At 38.5% G+C, this 18,788-nt stretch overlaps 1 protein-coding gene across 1 annotated transcript in view; it reads right to left on the reverse strand.

Annotated features, from left to right (window-relative positions):
• Positions 1-3,199: 3,199 nt before the first annotated feature.
• Positions 3,200-18,788, reverse strand: part of LOC137437505 (arf-GAP with GTPase, ANK repeat and PH domain-containing protein 1) — a 111,277-nt gene continuing 95,688 nt past the window's right edge. Inside the window, exons 14-18 of the mRNA XM_068131882.2 lie at positions 14,007-14,161; positions 7,812-7,899; positions 6,003-6,225; positions 4,818-5,067; positions 3,200-4,300 (exon numbers count right to left, since the gene is read on the reverse strand). Of these exons, the coding sequence (XP_067987983.2) occupies positions 4,184-4,300; positions 4,818-5,067; positions 6,003-6,225; positions 7,812-7,899; positions 14,007-14,161 (833 nt within the window). The 3' untranslated portion in view covers positions 3,200-4,183. The remainder of the gene's footprint in view (positions 4,301-4,817; positions 5,068-6,002; positions 6,226-7,811; positions 7,900-14,006; positions 14,162-18,788) is intronic.

Below are 18,788 nucleotides of genomic sequence, written 5' to 3' on the forward strand. Positions count from 1 at the left end.
ATTGCTTCCATTTTCTCGTGCAGCCTTTCGAAGAAACTTTGTCTTCCAAGATGACAATGCATGGCCTCATCGTGCTCGCATGATCCAACACTTTCTTGTTGAACGTGGTGTAGAGCATATGGAGTGGCCTGCCATGTCCCCGGATATGAATCCGATAGAGAACTTGTGGGCAGAATTAACGCATCAAATCGACAACTTGGACCAGCAGCCGACCTCTGTGCGTGAATTGCAGCAGACTATTGTCACTGCATGGCAAGCGATTCCTGTCCAAACCTTGGCAAATCTCGTGAACAGCATGCCTCAACGTATATGTGCTCGCCTGAATGCTCGTGGGGGTTACACGAAGTACTGAACTGTAATTTTACTGTCCGTAATCCCAGTCATAATTTAGCTTTTGTTTTTGTTGAAATTTTTTTGGGATAATGTGCAAAATAAAGAGATACTTCTGGAAAACGTACAGAAGTTTAACACAGTACTGGCCGTGAATTGAGTTCGATATCAGTTTACATCACTTTCGAGGATCAATTTATTTGCTTCGAAATGTCAAATGTGGTTTTTGTTTCTTTTAAACGTCACATTAACAAAATCTAGAATAATTTCAACATAATTCCAATGAACTTTTGGTTCTAAGTCATCTTGAAAAGTAAGTTCACCCCCACAAAAAAAATATTCCATATTAAATGCCAAGTCTGTAGTTCACCCGGTCACTACAGGAGGGGCAGGAAGGGTCATTCCTCTTTTGGGTATATAGATTACAATCGATCTATGGTAGGGTCTCAACAACATTGGGTGTTCATTTACCAAGTTTCTTGTGGAGAGATCGCCAAGTGGTTTAAGCATTCGAGCAAGGACGCCATTCAAAACCGTTAAGGGACGGCTGGCTTGGCAAGCGCTAGCTAGCTAGCTGCTTGGTAAATGAGTACAACCCAAGCTTCTCCCTTTCAGTTTCTTGTTAAACAAAAGGAGCGAGTTTCAAAAGTTCGCCACGAAAAACGCCACGTTCGTGCCAGAAAGTGTCATGTTATTAACCCAAACTTTGTGGGGTGTATAGAGTACAGTAGATCTTCGCTCAGTTCTGTAAGTAAAATTTACCACACATGCCGGGATTCCTCCAAATTTCTTCATTTAGTGTTATAAACAGCAACAGCGACTGTTTAAAAAGCTAATCATACGTGTTTGTGGTTCAGAGCCGGCGAGGCCGGTGTTGTGAATAAACGCGTACGTATTATGTAGAAAACCAGATTATGCTGGATCCCTTGGCTTGAGAATTCCGAAGCTGTGACACACCAAATCGCTCAATGGAGGCCGCCATCTTCCGGATGCGGAAGTATGCATAAAAAATTGCGAAAAAGTTCAATAGGAGTTTGTTTCACCCGTCTTTGTTTGATTCACAATCGTATGCACCTCTAATTTGTAATTAAAATACTTTAAGACCAACCTCGTTATCTTCAACGAAAATCGTCACCAAACACCGGAACCAATGAGATTCGAGCATTTGAAAAAATATTTTTTAAAAGTTTATTACGCGTTTCGGAGGGTGAAAACGGCGTCAAATATTCTAAAATTGACGAAGAATTATTTTTTAGAAATCTCGCGGCCGTAGGGGATAGTTTTTCACGGCTGGAAATATCCGAAGTTGAGACGGAATTCACCGAATTAATCAAGAAGTAAATTTTATCAATTTTAATCTCATCCAGAAGGCAAATGGTACCTACTACACCTACTATACCTACAGTACCTACTACACATACCTACTACCAACTACCTAACCTACTGATGCCATAGTGATGGGTAAAATAGTGGCAAGAGGCTTTGGCTTCGCCGGCTCATTGCGGCTTTGCAGTCGGGTCATATTAATATTCATTAATGTTCACTACTTCTGGTCGAGGCCGTTGCTCCCACGGAAACGCCATGATTCGCTATTTATATACATTGACTCTCCGGAAAACCCCCTTGGGGAGGTGGGATATTATTTGTATTAATATTGTTTTGTAATAACATTAATATTATGCTATTATCGTTAGTTTTGTTATTCGAAGCGGCCTTGGAAAAACGCCACGATAAAGCTAACTTAATATGGCTATACACCTCAATATGCAACCCCATTGATGGTAATGGTGGGGAAAACCCGCTCGGGGGGGAAACCCGCTCAGGGGAGAAAACCCCCTTGGGGATGGGGGGGGGGGGGGGAATGAATGCGCTTCAACCTTCATTATGTAACCGTTCATCATCCTGTCAAGTTTGGTTGAGATTGCATAAGTAATGACGGAATGTAATGGGGTCAAGTCTCTGAAGAAACTTCAATAACCTCTGTGGAGTGTCGAAACAAGCGCCGGTAAGATTGGAGAGCTTGCAGCAAACTTTCAAGCACAGGAGTGACATTAGTCGCTTGAGGTATCGACAACTGGTTTCCCTGAATGAGGAAGGATTGAGGATGGCAATTGCCTCACACACGGTGACAGCAGAATACCACCTTTGGAGACCATTTTTCCCCACAGAGCGGGGGTTGGCCTTTTTTGGGCACCGTGGTCCCCTTTTTGAAGCAATGTTTTATGGCCGGATGCCCTTCCTGCCCCCAACCCTGTTAGTCGCTTCTTGCGACACAGGGAATTACCAGTGAACTGCTACTGAATTTGTCTACCTTGGAAGGATGACAGGCCGAGTCAACCCCCCTGGCGTTAATTCAGCGATGGACCTGGATTTGAACCCAGGATCCTAGGATCCCAAGCCGGCACTCTAACCGCTAAGCCAATACCAGGCAGGTGACAGCAGAATAATGCACGAAATCACCAAGACATTGATTGGCGAATGCTGGGAAGCAAGGAGAAGCCGATGTTCCGGGTGTTGACCCTCTTATTTTGCTCCGATGAAGGGCGGCCAGCATACCTCAACGTCCCGTTAATTTCATCTATCTTTCTACCTGTCTCCCGACACAATTAGCCACTCACCTTCACCAGCAAGACCAGTCCTTCATTCTACATCAACAACAAGAATAGACTGGTCTTTGCCTCTCAAGAAGTCACAAATGTGGGTGCTGTGCGTAATCCAATTTAAGGAAAGCGTGCCGTTACATCCACCCAACAACCAGCACATCAATTAAGGTGGTGATGTAGTTGTGCCAGCATCGTACCTCTTCCCTGGCTCTTAAGATCACAAAACCTTCATAGTTAATGGTGCAAAGAGGTACATGCCAACTGGAGACAGACATACATGTTGTATTTTTGATTTCTCAATGGATCCTTTACTTTTTTTGTGCGTAACCATTTGTATAAATGCAGACGAGGTTCTTGGCCCATTTATAATTCGCCAACGCTAGGAAAATGAACAAGAAGCAGTTGACACTTTCTGCTGTTGAGATTGCTTGCTCAGGCAGTTTTTTTTTCTGTACAATTAACGGCAGAAGAACGGGCACCTGTCCGACACCCGATGCGACGTCTCATGGAATGAAAAGTATGTTCTTCCGAACAGTCGGTCACTTATCATTTGGTCACTAAATGCACTGATCTGTGAAAAAAACAAAAAACCCAAACACAAGGGTGGTGTCAACATTCCAACAATTCCTGAAAATGTTATTTTGCATGCATTTCCAAATGTCAATCCACCCTAATGTGTTGGGATATGGCAAACATAACCTGCTTTGGTTAATCTCGTTTGGTGCTGTTACTTCCAGGTTGTATGTACCCTCTAACAGACCTGCGGTACCAAGTGGATGGATGTATCTAAAGTATCTGCCCTGATTAGCTTGTTTGGGTGAGGTCACTTCCTACCAGGAAGCACTGCTTATTTCGGGCATGTGTGAGATGATTCTTTTTCCTCACACTAAGTGATGGCCTTGTGGTGCCGATTCCTCAACATTTGATGTCCGACACCTTCTTAGTAGCTAAATAAATATTCTTTTTAAAACTCCAATTGTGCAGATCCAGAGTTTGACCTTGCATAATCGCATGCCCAATTTTATCGACCCCACCGACCAACCCAGAAACCCGTAACTTGGGTTTTATTCTGGAAAAAAAACCTTGGCTGTTTGGTGATGCAGATCATGGAGTAATCGAATTCTGAAGGATAGAAAATGTTGGGATTCTTTCGGGAATTTATTTTAATCCTTAATTCCCAAAGCAGTTCCTTCGATTTTCCAGTTGGGCAAAGTGGTTATTCAGTCAGGGCTTGGGTTGTGGTTCTCAAATCAGGGCTTGGGTTGATTCTGCAGAAGAAGATGGACGCATGAAGCGTTGTCTGCTAGTTGCGCAGAGTTCAGTGCTGTCTGGCCATGCACATCATGTTTGTCCGTGTCTGCTCCATACTGAAAAGAAATGGAGGGGGAAGAGGAAGAGTGGGAGATGGATACTTTAACTTGCCACCACCAACCAAATTCCGGTAAATGTTGTCTCCACCAAGGCTCGGTGTCTAGCTTTACAGTCACCGGGACTATGCAGACTGTGTACCTAGTTCATAATATATACTCCCCGGAGGAGGGAGGGTCAGAGTAGGGCAGAGCAGAGGAGAGGACTGATTTGGGTACAGGAAGAATATGGGGGTGGGGTAGAGTAGGCTACACAAGCCTGCTATTGGCCACCACACCGGATCCTGGCATCGTCATCATTTCCCTTCTCTTTGGCCTAAGCATGTGCTTGTACATATATGACTGAAAGGGGGATCAACAGATGTACAAATTAAACTTCAGACCAAATGAAATATGTCTGCCCACCAAGTCTAATACAAGCAAAACCATTTGTCGTGATTTGCATGCAGCATTGATTAGAATCGACATGTTGAAAAGAAAAGAAGAGGAGGTAAATAAAGAGCACCGACTCACTCACCCAAATGAGTAGTTGAGCAAGCACCGAGTTGCCTTGCTGGCAAGCCACATGCAGGGCTGTGCGCCCTTCCCCATCAGTTGCATTTACATCATCCCGTTCACTGTGTGCCACGAGCTGCATGACCAGCCGCACGTTGCCTTCAGCCGTGGCATGCGCCAGCTGTAGGCCCAATGGGAGTTCGAGCTGTGGCAGTGGTGCAAGGTAGGCCTTATTCTTGTATTTTTGCTCGATCCAGTGTTCTTTCTCCTGTCTGCAAAATGTGATGATGCAGTTTTGTACATCTGCATATGCATACCTGCTTGGTGATGCCGATTAAGAGCATTGCTCATGATGCTAGGTAACCCATGGAGCGAGAGGCCTTGCACAAAAATTACCGAAAGTAGAGAGGAACACTCATACAAAATAATGGGGGATTGGACAAGAAACAAACAGGTAGGCAACATAACAAGTAAGGACATGTGGATAGAACAGAAACAGAGGGAAACAAGAAAAAGAGCAGAGATTGCAAACCCTCGCCAGGATGTATTTTCAATGGTTTTTAAGGCTTTTGCATGAAAACAAATATGGCGGCCGAACCACGTGATCGATGACATCATTATTTTTTTCCTCCACCAATTTATTCCTAGATTATGCTCAAGAAATTTCATCTTGATCAGATGACGTTTTGTACTTGTCGAATTATGACATCATAATGGAGGCACCTATGACATCATCATTAACATATGTTATTCCACATGGAGAGTTCTTTACAATGAGCCATGTCTCAATTTTTTCTATTCAGCGCTTTCGGAGATATGGACGTACAAAGTTTTTCGTTTTTTCCAAGATGGCGGCCGAACCACGTGGCCGATGACGACATAATTATCATTAAAAAAATTCTACAGGTGGAGTTGCACCTATGGTGAAAATTTCCTGTCAATCGGACCAACGGTTGCAGAGAAAATCATATTTATTCTGTGCGGACAAACAAACAAACAGACAGACAGACAAACAGACAGACAAAGAAACAGACAGACAAACAAACAGACAGACAAACAAAGACAGACAAACAGATGGACTCAAATGCAATACCCTCTCTTCTGGCGAGGTAGAGATAAAGTAGAGATAAAGGAACAGAATGGAAACACTGAAACTTTGGCGTAAATGTGGAAAAGAATGCAGGTAAACTTGAGAGGAGAGCCTGACCGTGTGGTGTTGGGACACAGCTTGTCCGTGCTCGAGCAGGTTGCCTCCCAGACACTGTTTGCGAGTTGGTTGCCCATTGCTGCAAGAATACCAGCTTGTCCCGGAGGCCAATGATCGAGGTGCAGGGAGCGGACCCGAGATAGATGCGCACCGAGGGCCCGATGCCCCGAGCAACATTCGATGCACATCAGCGCACCCAAGTTGAGACTCGCCCATGTTGGATCTACGCAGGAGAAAGAAAAGCAAGTATTGAGCTTTTTCTAAAATGTGCTTTGGAATATTGTGCACAATGAACGAACAATGCTGAAAAGATTACATTTAACGCTTGCAAGCAAGAAACAAGTACATGACTTGTTCGCTCTTCGCCCACACAGCAGGAGTTAGGGTTTGGGTTAAGGTTAGGGTTAGTTATTAGGGTTAGGGTTAGTTATTAGGGTTAGGGTTAGTTGTTAGGGTTAGTGTTTTGCAATCGCCTGTGTGTGTGTGTCCTGTGTCTGTCTGTCCGGGCCGTAACTTTTTTACCATTTGAGTTTTGTCATCAAATTTTCAACAAAGCTATATTATGAGAATATGGAGAAGACAAATTAATAATTTGATCAAAAGGCCAAAGGTCAGCGTCACTTTTCATCCGATTGACTTGACATTTGAGCAGGGTTTGCAAATTGAGTCACTGAAGCCTTTTCATTAGTCCCCTACCGGTGTACACCGCAGGGGACTATAGGTTTGCACTCCGTCCCTCCGTCCGTCCGTCCGTCCGTCACGCAAAGAACAGCTTTCCGGACTTTTTTTTCTAAACTCTTAATGCTAATGACTTCAAACTTGGTCCATGGTTTCCTCATGATAAGTTACAGATCAAGTTCGAACTTCACGACGTTTTGATCATTTTTGACAAAGTTATGGCAATTTGAACTTTGGGAATTTCCCCAACAGTTTTCCGGACTATAATTTGGAGTGCGGTAAGTCAAAGCTGTTAATATTCCTTGTTTTAACTCCAATTTACATTCTGTTTCCACTTTTAGTGAGAAGTAGGGGTCTGTGCAACCATTCCTAAACTTTATTTGTGGCAAATTGTATAATTTTTAGCCGAGTTACCTCAGACCGTGAGTTGGTAATTATATAATTCACACATAGTGCAATATGTGCAGGCTGCTCCACGGAGCGACCTTGTGGGCTTATTTTAACTCCGATTTACATTCTTTTTCCCCTTTTAGTGAGAAGTCGGGGTCTGTGCAACCATTCATGAACTTTATTTGGGGCAAATTGTATAATTTTTAGCCGAGTTACCTCAGACCGTGAGTTGGTAATTATATAATTCACACATAGTGCAATATGTGCAGGCTGCTCCACGGAGCGACCTTGTGGGCTTATTTTAACTCCGATTTACATTCTTTTTCCCCTTTTAGTGAGAAGTCGGGGTCTATGCAACCATTCATGAACTTTATTTGGGGCAAATCGGATAATTTTTAGCCGAGTTACCTCAGACCGTGAGTTGGTAATTATATAATTCACACAGAGCAATACGTGCAGGCTGCCCCAACAGTTTTCCGGACGACAGACTGCCGGTAGGGGACATGTATTGCAGCGCAATACTCAGAATGCTTGTTGCTTTTGAGATCAAAAGGCCAAGGTTGCCTAAAATCGTCAATTTCTTTGTATTTTCTTTTTAGCTGTTTTCGTCATGTTTAGCATATGGAAGAAGTCTGAATACAAAGTGAATACAGATGGGCTTTGTATTTTAAGATGCTTTCTCGTTTGAGTTTGCATTGGGGCACTACATCGTTGGTGTGTGTGTATAAGGACACTGCTCACCTGGTGCTCCACAGTCTACGCAAACACTGTTCCCAGTAGTGTTAATGATAGTCTGGATGGTAACTGAGGAAGTCTCATCTTGCTCTGACTGTCAAACAAAGAAAGTCATATCAATGCGTCACCTTTGACATTCGTTTTATGTAAATTTGCTTTGGAAGGGGGAGCAGGAGCGATGAGGCCGATGGCATTGATAATCTACAGGGTGTCCACAAAGTTGCGCATCATAGGAAATTATTTAATTGATTATTTATCAAAGGAAATCCAATTATTCAATTCAACAAATAGCCCGGATATGTTGAAGAACATTCAGAGAAACCTGCTTTTCCAATTTACAAACATGTTTTCAGATTGGTGGGACATATTTTGAACAACTGATGTAGCCAACTTTATAAATAAATGTTTTGGCTATGATGCACGACTTTGTGGACACCCTGTATATAGTCATGTGAAAAAGTAAGTACACCCCATGTAAAGTTTTGACTTTTTCAACATATTTCAACATACAGCTATTTGATCTTCATTTCAACAATATTGATAGATAAAGGTGATATAATATAACAAATACCATGAAACATTTACATTTTGTAGTCCATTGTATAATTTAAATAAACATAAATGCAAATTTCGCACGTGGAAAAAGTAAGTACTCCCTTGGCTCGAATAGGTGGTATTGCCCCCTTTGGCTAAAACAACCTCAAGTAGGCGTTTCTTATAACTGTCAACCAGTCTCTGACATCGACTGGGAGAAATTTTCGCCCACTCCTCCATGCAGAATTGTTTCAGCTGTGCGATGTTTGAGGGGTTTCTTGCATGCACAGCTCGTTTCAAATCCCCCCACAACATCTCGATGGGATTTAGATCCGGGCTTTGATTTGACCATTCCAGAACCCTCCATTTCTTTATTTTCAGCCATTTCTTGGTGGACTTACTGGTATTTTTAGGGTCATTGTCATGTTGCAAGGTCCGCCTTCGGTTGAGCTTCAACTTTCCGACAGATGGCCTCGCATTATCCTCAAGCACCCTCTGGTGCAATAAAGAATTCATAGTGGATTATATGATGGTGAGCTGCCCAGGCCCCGATGCAGCAAAGCTGCCCCAAACCATAATATTTCCACCACCATGCTTTACAGTTGGTATCAGGTTGTTGTGGTCAAATGCTGTCTTTGGTTTTCGCCAAACATGTCTTCTGCTACTGTGGCCAAATAGCTCTACCTTTGACTCATCTGTCCAAAGCACATTGTTCCAGAAGTGCTGGTCTTTGCATAGGTGTTCATTGGCAAACTTTAGTCTTGCCCTGATGTTCTTTCTGGACAGAAAAGGTTTCCTCCTGGCACACCTCCCATGTAGATCAAATTTGTGCAGCCTCTTTCTAATGGTAGACTCGTGCACTTTGACATCAACAGTGGCAAGAGCTACCTGTAGGTCCCGTGATGACATTCTGGGGTTCTTCGAGACTCCTTTCAGCATCTTGCGGTCTGCTCTCGGGCTGATCTTGCTGGGGCGGCCTGGCCTGAACAAGTTGGCAGTTGTTTGGAATCTTCTCCACTTATAGATGATCTTCCGGGCAGTCGAATGATTGATTTCAAATTGTTTGGAGATCTTTTTAAATCCCTTCCCAGACTCGTCGGCATCTATAACTTTCTTTCTGAAGGCCTCAGAGAGCTCTTTTGATCTAGGCATGGTGACGCCGCACACTTCAACAACAAAGAGCAAACCAAACTAAATGTCTGAGGTTTAAATAAGACAGGTTCCTCCAAGATCCTCTCTAACGATGTTCTAATCATTTGCACCTGAGCTGGTGCACCTGATTCTAATTTTAGGTATTTGAAGTAGTGATAAATGTAGGGGTGTACTTACTTTTTCCACATGCGAAATTTGCATTTATGTTTATTTAAATTATACAATGGACTACAACATGTAAATGTTTCATGATATTTGTTATATATATCACCTTTATCTATCAATGTTGTTGAAATGAAGATCAAATAGCTGTATGTTGAAATATGTTGAAAAAGTCAAAACTTTAAAAGGGGTGTAATTACTTTTTCACGTGACTGTACTTATGTATATATATAAAACGATGAAAATGCAAGTTACGTGATTGTGTCTGAACAGGGTAAACGTCGTAACGACAGCAGGTATGATGCTGAATGATACCTCATTTAACAACTCTTGGGTCCGTACAGTGTATGCGTGGTCTAAAAGTATCGGCATTCCCACAATTTCAAGTTATGTGCATTTTTGTACTTAGGTTGTACACATGGGTGGTGTACATAGCCTCATGGTAGCTGGTTCACACACCTACCAGAAGTAAAATAAATACAATATATATATATATACACATACATACATACACACACACACACACACACACACACACACACACACACCCGGGAGGGGAGGAAGCAGGAGAGGGAGGGGTAAGGAAGGAAGTGGGGGGAGGTGAGGGGAGAGGAAGAGGAAAGATATACTGCATATACATCTTTGGGGTGGTGAGGTGAGAGGAAGAGGAAAGATATACTACATATACATCTTTGGGGAGGTGAGGTGAGAGGAAGAGGAAAGATATACTACATATACATCTTTGGGGAGGTGAGGTGAGAGGAAGAGGAAAGATATACTACATATACATCTTTGGGGAGGTGAGGTGAGAGGAAGAGGAAAGATATACTACATATACATCTTTGGGGAGGGGGGGGGGGCTTTGGCAGGCCCCTCCGTTTTGGGGGAGGGGGGATGGAAGGGAAGGAGGAAATTTTTTCCTGTGCAAGGAGTGCTTCATAACCTCAGTGTTGCACAGGTAGAAAAGGAAATTGTAATACCCTCTGCCACCATCACCAGGTGGCGCTACACGGTACACATTTACATAGAGAACTTACGTCCCTCTCCTGGTCCCCCACACCTCCGAATGACGCCACGGCCACATAGCCTATGTTACCCCCAGACAAAGTTGTATTTGTATTTGTTCCCCGAGTAAAGTTTATAAGTGTTTATACTTGTCGCTGGAGTACCTGGCGTTGCTCAAGCGAAAAGAAACATGAACACATTTGAAATGAGGGCAAATATAATGAAAAAGCTATTACATCCAAATCAGAATCCATCACAAATGTCAAATCATCATATTACCTTTTCGTTGAATATATGCTGCTGAATGTGCCATTCATCACGTTTCTCAAGTGTGATGACATTTAGGAAGAAGAAGAAGCCTTACCACCAACTTCGACCGCTTCGGGAATTGCTTTATTATTCGTGTTCAAATTGTCTGGGGATTGTTTTGTATTTATTTATGCGAATGTGGACTTGTTTATAACTGTAATTAATCAAAAAGGCTTCGGTACTATAGAGCGATTTTTTTTTTTAAATCCAGAAAAATGAACTTTTGATGAATGTCTGAAAGTTTTACCAAGATCCGCTCAGCCATCTCTAGAAAAATGGCGACTGACCAATGGCTCTTATATATACTCGAGTTTGTGTGTGTGTGTGTGTATATATATATATATATATATATATATATATATATATATGTATATATATATATATATATATATATATATATATATGCATATATATACAGTCGTGGCCAAAAATATTGGTACCCTTGCACTTTTTTCAAATAACTCACAATTTCCTCCAAAAATAAGTTGAAATTGCCAAAAGTATTTGGTCTCCACAATTCTTTATTTCACTGTTAATATTACAGAACCTTTGTTTTTGATTCAGAACTTAATATATCATTTTAAATCAGAAAATAAAAAGAAATGGCATTGACAAAATTATTGACACCGTCGACTTAATATTTGGTAGCACAGACTTTGTACAAAATAACTACAGTCAAGAATTTCCTATAGCCATGAATGAGCTTCCTGCACCTCTCTATGGGCAGCTTTTCCCACTCTTCTTGTGCAAACTTCTCCAGTTCTCCCAGATTTGAAGGGTACCTTCTCCCAACTGCTGTTTTCAGATCTCCCCACAGATGTTCAATGGGATTTAGATCTGGACTCATTGCTGGGAACTTCAGAACAGTACAGCGTTTTGTCTTGAACCATTCCTGGGTGCTTCTTGAATTGTGTTTGGGGTCATTGTCCTGCTGTAAGACCCATGACCATCGACTGAGACCCAGCTTTCTGACACTGGGTTGAACATTGCGCTCCAAAATGCCATGCACATATTCAAGGCACTCAGTGCCAGAGGCAGCAAAGCAACCCCAAAACAACACTGAACCTCCTCCGTGTTGGACTGTAGGGAAGGTGTTCTTTTCTTTGAATGCTTCATTTTGTTTTCTGTAAACATAGAGTAATGTGCTTTACCAAAAAGCTCCAATTTGGTCTAATCTGTCCACAGGACATTCTCCCAGAGGATTTTGGCTTGTTCAGTTGTGTTTTCGCAAACTCCAGTTGGGCTTTCTTATGTCTTTCTCTCAGCAGTGGGGTCCTCCTGGGTCTCCTATCATAGAACCCACTTTCATTGAGTTGGCGATGGATTGTGAAAGTTGAAACTGCAACACCTTGTGTCTGAAGGTCAGCTTTAATCTGTTGGCAGTTGATTGAGGTGCTTTCTCCACCAATCGAACAATCCTTCGCTGCAATCTTCGATGAAGTTTTCTCTTGCGGCCACGTCCAGGGAGGTTTGCTACAGTGCCATGGGCCTTAAACGTCCTGATAACATTTCGTACGGTGGACACAGGAAACTCAAGGTCTCTGCAGATGGACTTGTAGCCTTGAGATTGCCCATGCTTGGCTACAATCTTGTGTCTGACCTCCTCAGACAATTCTCTGGTTTTCTTTCTTTTCTCCTTGCTCATTGCGGTACACACAGTCACACAAAACAGCAGAATGACTCCTTTTCCTTATTCAAACTGGTTGAATGAGTGATTCTTACATTGCAGGCACCTGCAACTCACCATAGGTGAGTTCAATTCCAAAGTAAAGGAGAATCACCTGCTTGAAATCTAATTATTTCTTACAACTTCTAAAAGGTGCCAATAATATTGTCCGGGCCATTTTAGGATATCTATGTGGAATAAACTAAGATTTAGTAATTTTTTCACCTTTTTTGTTTTGTTCCACTGCAAACCAAAGAAATACATCTGTGGATACCAAAATAATTTTTAATTTCAACATTTTTCTGGAAGAAATGGTGCATTATTTGAAGAAAGTGCAATGGTGTCAATATTTTTGGCCACGACTGTATATATCTATCCACAAACGATTCAATCAATTACGTTCAACTTATAATTGCTCTTTCGTCCATTAACTCCATCAAGAAACCGTAGCTTTTTTAAACAGTTATTGACTATTATGCGGACTTGGGATTTGGGGAGGAGGGAAGCGAGGGGTGTTGAGGACTTGTAGAAGAACATGGAAATGTAGGACAGAGAGGTGGGAGAGGGGATTTGAGGACTTTGTGTGGGGAGGGAGTTTGAAGACTTGGGGCTGACAAAAACAGATTCCCCCCTGCGAGTATCTACGATCATAAATAATGGCTGTGTGACAGTAGCTATGTCAGCAATAATCACTTATTGATTGGTCGAGGCACTGACCAATTGGATGTGAATGTTTTTCCCAGCATCGTGTTCATGTCTGTTGTTACCTCATCTATCCATGTCAGCAAACAACGGCCCATCTAGGTGATGTAGTAAATGACGCGCTTTCCTCACCTCTTGTTTCTTCACCTCTCACAGCGGTGATTACAATGCGTTGTGTTTATCACATGCTTTCCTCACCTCGTGACCCATCCTGGTGATTACTGTATTGATTGTGGTGCTGTCCTTAACATTTTTATGTTTCTTTGACTCTGCGGACATCCATGTTCGGTTGGCTGACAAGTGTACTCCCGTCTGGAGTAGTTTACATCAAGCAGAGCAGTGAGGTTTCTCCCAAAGGGTTTTCATTGTGTTTCCCCAAACAGGTTGAGTTTCTCCCACAATGCCAACCTCCTCTGGATTACAGGGTTGCCACTCTTTCGGAAAGCGGTGATGGTTGGTCACCCACCTTTTTCACTCACTCTCACCTATTATAGGCTTAGTCATTGCAGTTAATCATCGTCATCAATCTCCTTAGTCATATTGAGTACTATTGTGGATTAAAAGGTTGGATTATTTGAACAAATAATGTTTTGCCATTTGTCATGAATGCATGCCGACCCATAAATGTTGGGTCACACATATCGACCTTTCTTTTCCAGAGACCCTCTTACTTTGACTTTGTTTCCTTCAGAAGCCTGCAAGCAGGCCAGAATCTGTGCCTGGATAGCGGAGACCCAGGCCTCCTGCTCTTCCGGCCCATCTGCCCTGAACAACCAGCTTTCTTCGCTCAGCGACACAATGGTGAACTCGTACACATCATCAGGCTCTGTGAGGAAAGTCAGGAACGATAAAAACCTCTGCACATCAAAGTTCGACAGCACAAATGTTTGGTGAGGCCTGACAGGTAATGGTAATGCTGTGAAGGAGGGGATTGAAGGACGGAACTAAACCTTAACTTGGTGGAGAGAAAAATGTACGGAACCACGATATGTGGACATTTTATTTATCAACATGTGACGTGACATCCAAATAACAAGCTATGTTACTCCGCACAAGTTCATAGCCCCAAGTCATGACGCACAGAGATTTGTTTCCACTTTGTCACCATATCGGAGGTTTGACAAGTGAGGCTCATTGGTTTATCTTCTTTTCCTCCTCTTCCCTTTATAAGGAATGAGGACCAACAGTACCAAGCTTTTGCCCTGCATTAACTACAATACTCCTCCACTTCCCCTCTGCCGATTCTCTCCATTCCCCAACTCCCCTCACCTTATTGATATCCCTCCTCACGCAATCTTCCCATCTCAACCACAGTCTACCTCTTTTCCTCCTACCTTGCTTGATAAATCCAACCTGATTTTTGTGCACCTAAATATAAATTTACCAAAATTCATTTCTGCTAAAAAAAAAAAAAGGTCTATGTTTTTTGGGGTTTTTTAAAATGTGGTTAATACACTGAAAAATACACTAGGCAAATTATAGTTCAATATAGGCCCAAGCTAATTTTAGTTTAATGTTTTTGTTTAACATAGGCAAATTGTAGTTTAATATCGGCCCAAACTAATTTTAGTTTAATGTTGTAATTTCAATGTTTTTGTTTAACACAGGCAAATTTTAGTTCAATATAGGCAAATTTTCGTTTAATATAGGCCCAAACTAATTTTATTTTAATGTTTCAGTTTAATATAGGCAAATTAGAGTTTAATATAGGCCCAAATTAATTTTAGTTTAATGTTTCAGTTTAATATAGGCAAATTAGAGTTTAATATAGGCCCAAACTAATTTTAGTTTAATATAGGCAAATTGTAGTTTAATATCGGCCCAAACTAATTTTAGTTTAATGTTGTAATTTCAATGTTTTTGTTTAACACAGGCAAATTTTAGTTCAATATAGGCAAATTTTCGTTTAATACAGGCCCAAACTAATTTTAGTTTAATGTTTTAATTTCAATGTTTTTGTTTAACATCGGCAAATTTTAGTTCAATATAGGCAAATTTTAGTTTAATACAGGCCCAAACTAATTTTAGTTTAATGTTTTTGTTTAACATAGGCAAATTGTAGTTTAATATCGGCCCAAACTAATTTTAGTTTAATGTTTTAATTTCAATGTTTTTGTTTAACACAGGCAAATTTTAGTTCAATATAGGCAAATTTTCGTTTAATATAGGCCCAAACTAATTTTATTTTAATGTTTTTGTTTAACATAGGCAAATTTTAGTTTAATATAGGCCCAAACTAATTTTAGTTTAATGTTTTAATTTCAATGTTTTTGTTTAACATCGGCAAATTTTAGTTCAATATAGGCAAATTTTAGTTTAATACAGGCCCAAACTAATTTTAGTTTAATGTTTTTGTTTAACATAGGCAAATTGTAGTTTAATATCGGCCCAAACTAATTTTAGTTTAATGTTGTAATTTCAATGTTTTTGTTTAACACAGGCAAATTTTAGTTCAATATAGGCAAATTTTCGTTTAATATAGGCCCAAACTAATTTTATTTTAATGTTTTTGTTTAACATAGGCAAATTTTAGTTTAATATAGGCCCAAACTAATTTTAGTTTAATGTTTTAATTTCAATGTTTTTGTTTAACATCGGCAAATTTTAGTTCAATATAGGCAAATTTTAGTTTAATACAGGCCCAAACTAATTTTAGTTTAATGTTTTTGTTTAACATAGGCAAATTGTAGTTTAATATAGGCCCAAACTAATTTTAGTTTAATGTTTTTGTTTAATAAAGGCAAATTTTAGTTTAATATAGGCCCAAACTATTTTTAGTTTAATGTTGTAATTTCAATGTTTTTGTTTAATACAGGCAAATTTTAGTTTAATATAGGCCCAAACTAATTTTAGTTTAATGTTTTTGTTTAACATAGGCAAATTGTAGTTTAATATAGGCCCAAACTAATTTTAGTTTAATGTTTTTGTTTAATAAAGGCAAATTTTAGTTTAATATAGGCCCAAACTATTTTTAGTTTAATGTTGTAATTTCAATGTTTTTGTTTAACACAGGCAAATTTTAGTTCAATATAGGCAAATTTTAGTTTAATATAGGCCCAAACTAATTTTAGTTTAATGTTTTTGTTTAACATAGGTAAATTTTAGTTTAATATAGGCCCAAACTAATTTTAGTTTAATGTTTTTGTTTAACATAGGTAAATTTTAGTTTAATATAGGCCCAAACTAATTTTAGTTTAATGTTTTAATTTCAATGTTTTTGTTTAACATCGGCAAATTTTAGTTCAATATAGGCAAATTTTAGTTTAATATAGGCCCAAACTAATTTTAGTTTAATATTTTTGTTTAACATAGGCAAATTGTAGTTTAATATAGGCCCAAACTAATTTTAGTTTAATGTTTTTGTTTAATATAGGCAAATTTTAGTTTAATATAGGCCCAAACTAATTTTAGTTTAATGTTTTTGCTTAACATCGGCAAATTTTAGTTTAATATAGGCCCAAACTAATTTTAGTTTAATGTTTTTGTTTAACATAGGCAAATTTTACTTCAATATCGGCCCAAATTTATTTTAGTTTAATGTTTCAGTTTAATATAGGCAAATTAGAGTTTAATATAGGCCCAAACTAATTTTAGTTTAATATAGGCAAATTGTAGTTTAATATCGGCCCAAACTAATTTTAGTTTAATGTTGTAATTTCAATGTTTTTGTTTAACATCGGCAAATTTTAGTTCAATATAGGCAAATTTTCGTTTAATACAGGCCCAAACTAATTTTAGTTTAATGTTTTAATTTCAATGTTTTTGTTTAACATCGGCGAATTTTATATCAATATAGGCAAATTTTAGTTTAATACAGGCCCAAACTAATTTTAGTTTAATGTTTTTGTTTAACATAGGCAAATTGTAGTTTAATATCGGCCCAAACTAATTTTAGTTTAATGTTGTAATTTCAATGTTTTTGTTTAACACAGGCAAATTTTAGTTCAATATAGGCAAATTTTCGTTTAATATAGGCCCAAACTAATTTTATTTTAATGTTTTTGTTTAACATAGGCAAATTTTAGTTTAATATAGGCCCAAACTAATTTTAGTTTAATGTTTTAATTTCAATGTTTTTGTTTAACATCGGCAAATTTTAGTTCAATATAGGCAAATTTTAGTTTAATACAGGCCCAAACTAATTTTAGTTTAATGTTTTTGTTTAACATAGGCAAATTGTAGTTTAATATAGGCCCAAACTAATTTTAGTTTAATGTTTTTGTTTAATAAAGGCAAATTTTAGTTTAATATAGGCCCAAACTATTTTTAGTTTAATGTTGTAATTTCAATGTTTTTGTTTAACACAGGCAAATTTTAGTTCAATATAGGCAAATTTTAGTTTAATATAGGCCCAAACTAATTTTAGTTTAATGTTTTTGTTTAACATAGGTAAATTTTAGTTTAATATAGGCCCAAACTAATTTTAGTTTAATGTTTTAATTTCAATGTTTTTGTTTAACATCGGCAAATTTTAGTTCAATATAGGCAAATTTTAGTTTAATATAGGCCCAAACTAATTTTAGTTTAATATTTTTGTTTAACATAGGCAAATTGTAGTTTAATATAGGCCCAAACTAATTTTAGTTTAATGTTTTTGTTTAATATAGGCAAATTTTAGTTTAATATAGGCCCAAACTAATTTTAGTTTAATGTTTTTGTTTAACATCGGCAAATTTTAGTTTAATATAGGCCCAAACTAATTTTAGTTTAATGTTTTTGTTTAACATAGGCAAATTTTAGTTCAATATCGGCCCAAATTTATTTTAGTTTAATGTTTCAGTTTAATATAGGCAAATTTTAGTTTAATATAGGCCCAAACGAATTTTAGTTTAATGTTTTTGTTTAGCATAGGCAAATTTTAGTTTAATATAGGCCCAAGCTAATTTTAGTTTAATGTTTTAGTTTAATGTTTTTTGTGTAATGTAGGCAAATTGTAGTTTAATATAGGCCCAAATTAATTTTAGTTTAATGCTTCAGTTTAATGTAGGCAAATTGTAGTTTAATATAGGCCCAAATTAATTTTAGTTTAATGTTTCAGTTTAATGTAGGCAAATTTTAGTTTAATATAGGCCCAAATAAATTTTAGTTTAATGCTTCAGTTTAATGTAGGCAAATTTTAGTTTAATATAGGCCCAAATTAATTTTAGTTTAATGTTTTAGTTTAATGTTTTTTGTGTAATACTGTATAGGCAAATTTTAGTTTAACATAGGCCCAAATTAATTTTAGTTTAATGTTTCAGTTTAATGTAGGCAAATTTTAGTTTAATATAGGCCCAAATTAATTTTAGTTTAATGCTTCAGTTTAATGTAGGCAAATTGTAGTTTAATATAGGCCCAAATTAATTTTAGTTTAATGTTTTGGTTTACTGTCTTTGTGTAATATAGGGAAATTTCAGTTTAATATAGGCAAACTTTAGTTTAATATAAGCCCAAATTAATTTTAGTTTAATGTT

This window comes from Myxine glutinosa, chromosome 12, assembly GCF_964187855.1.
Source record: "Myxine glutinosa chromosome 12, kmMyxGlut1.1, whole genome shotgun sequence".
In the NCBI taxonomy this organism is placed as follows: Eukaryota; Metazoa; Chordata; class Myxini; order Myxiniformes; family Myxinidae; genus Myxine; species Myxine glutinosa.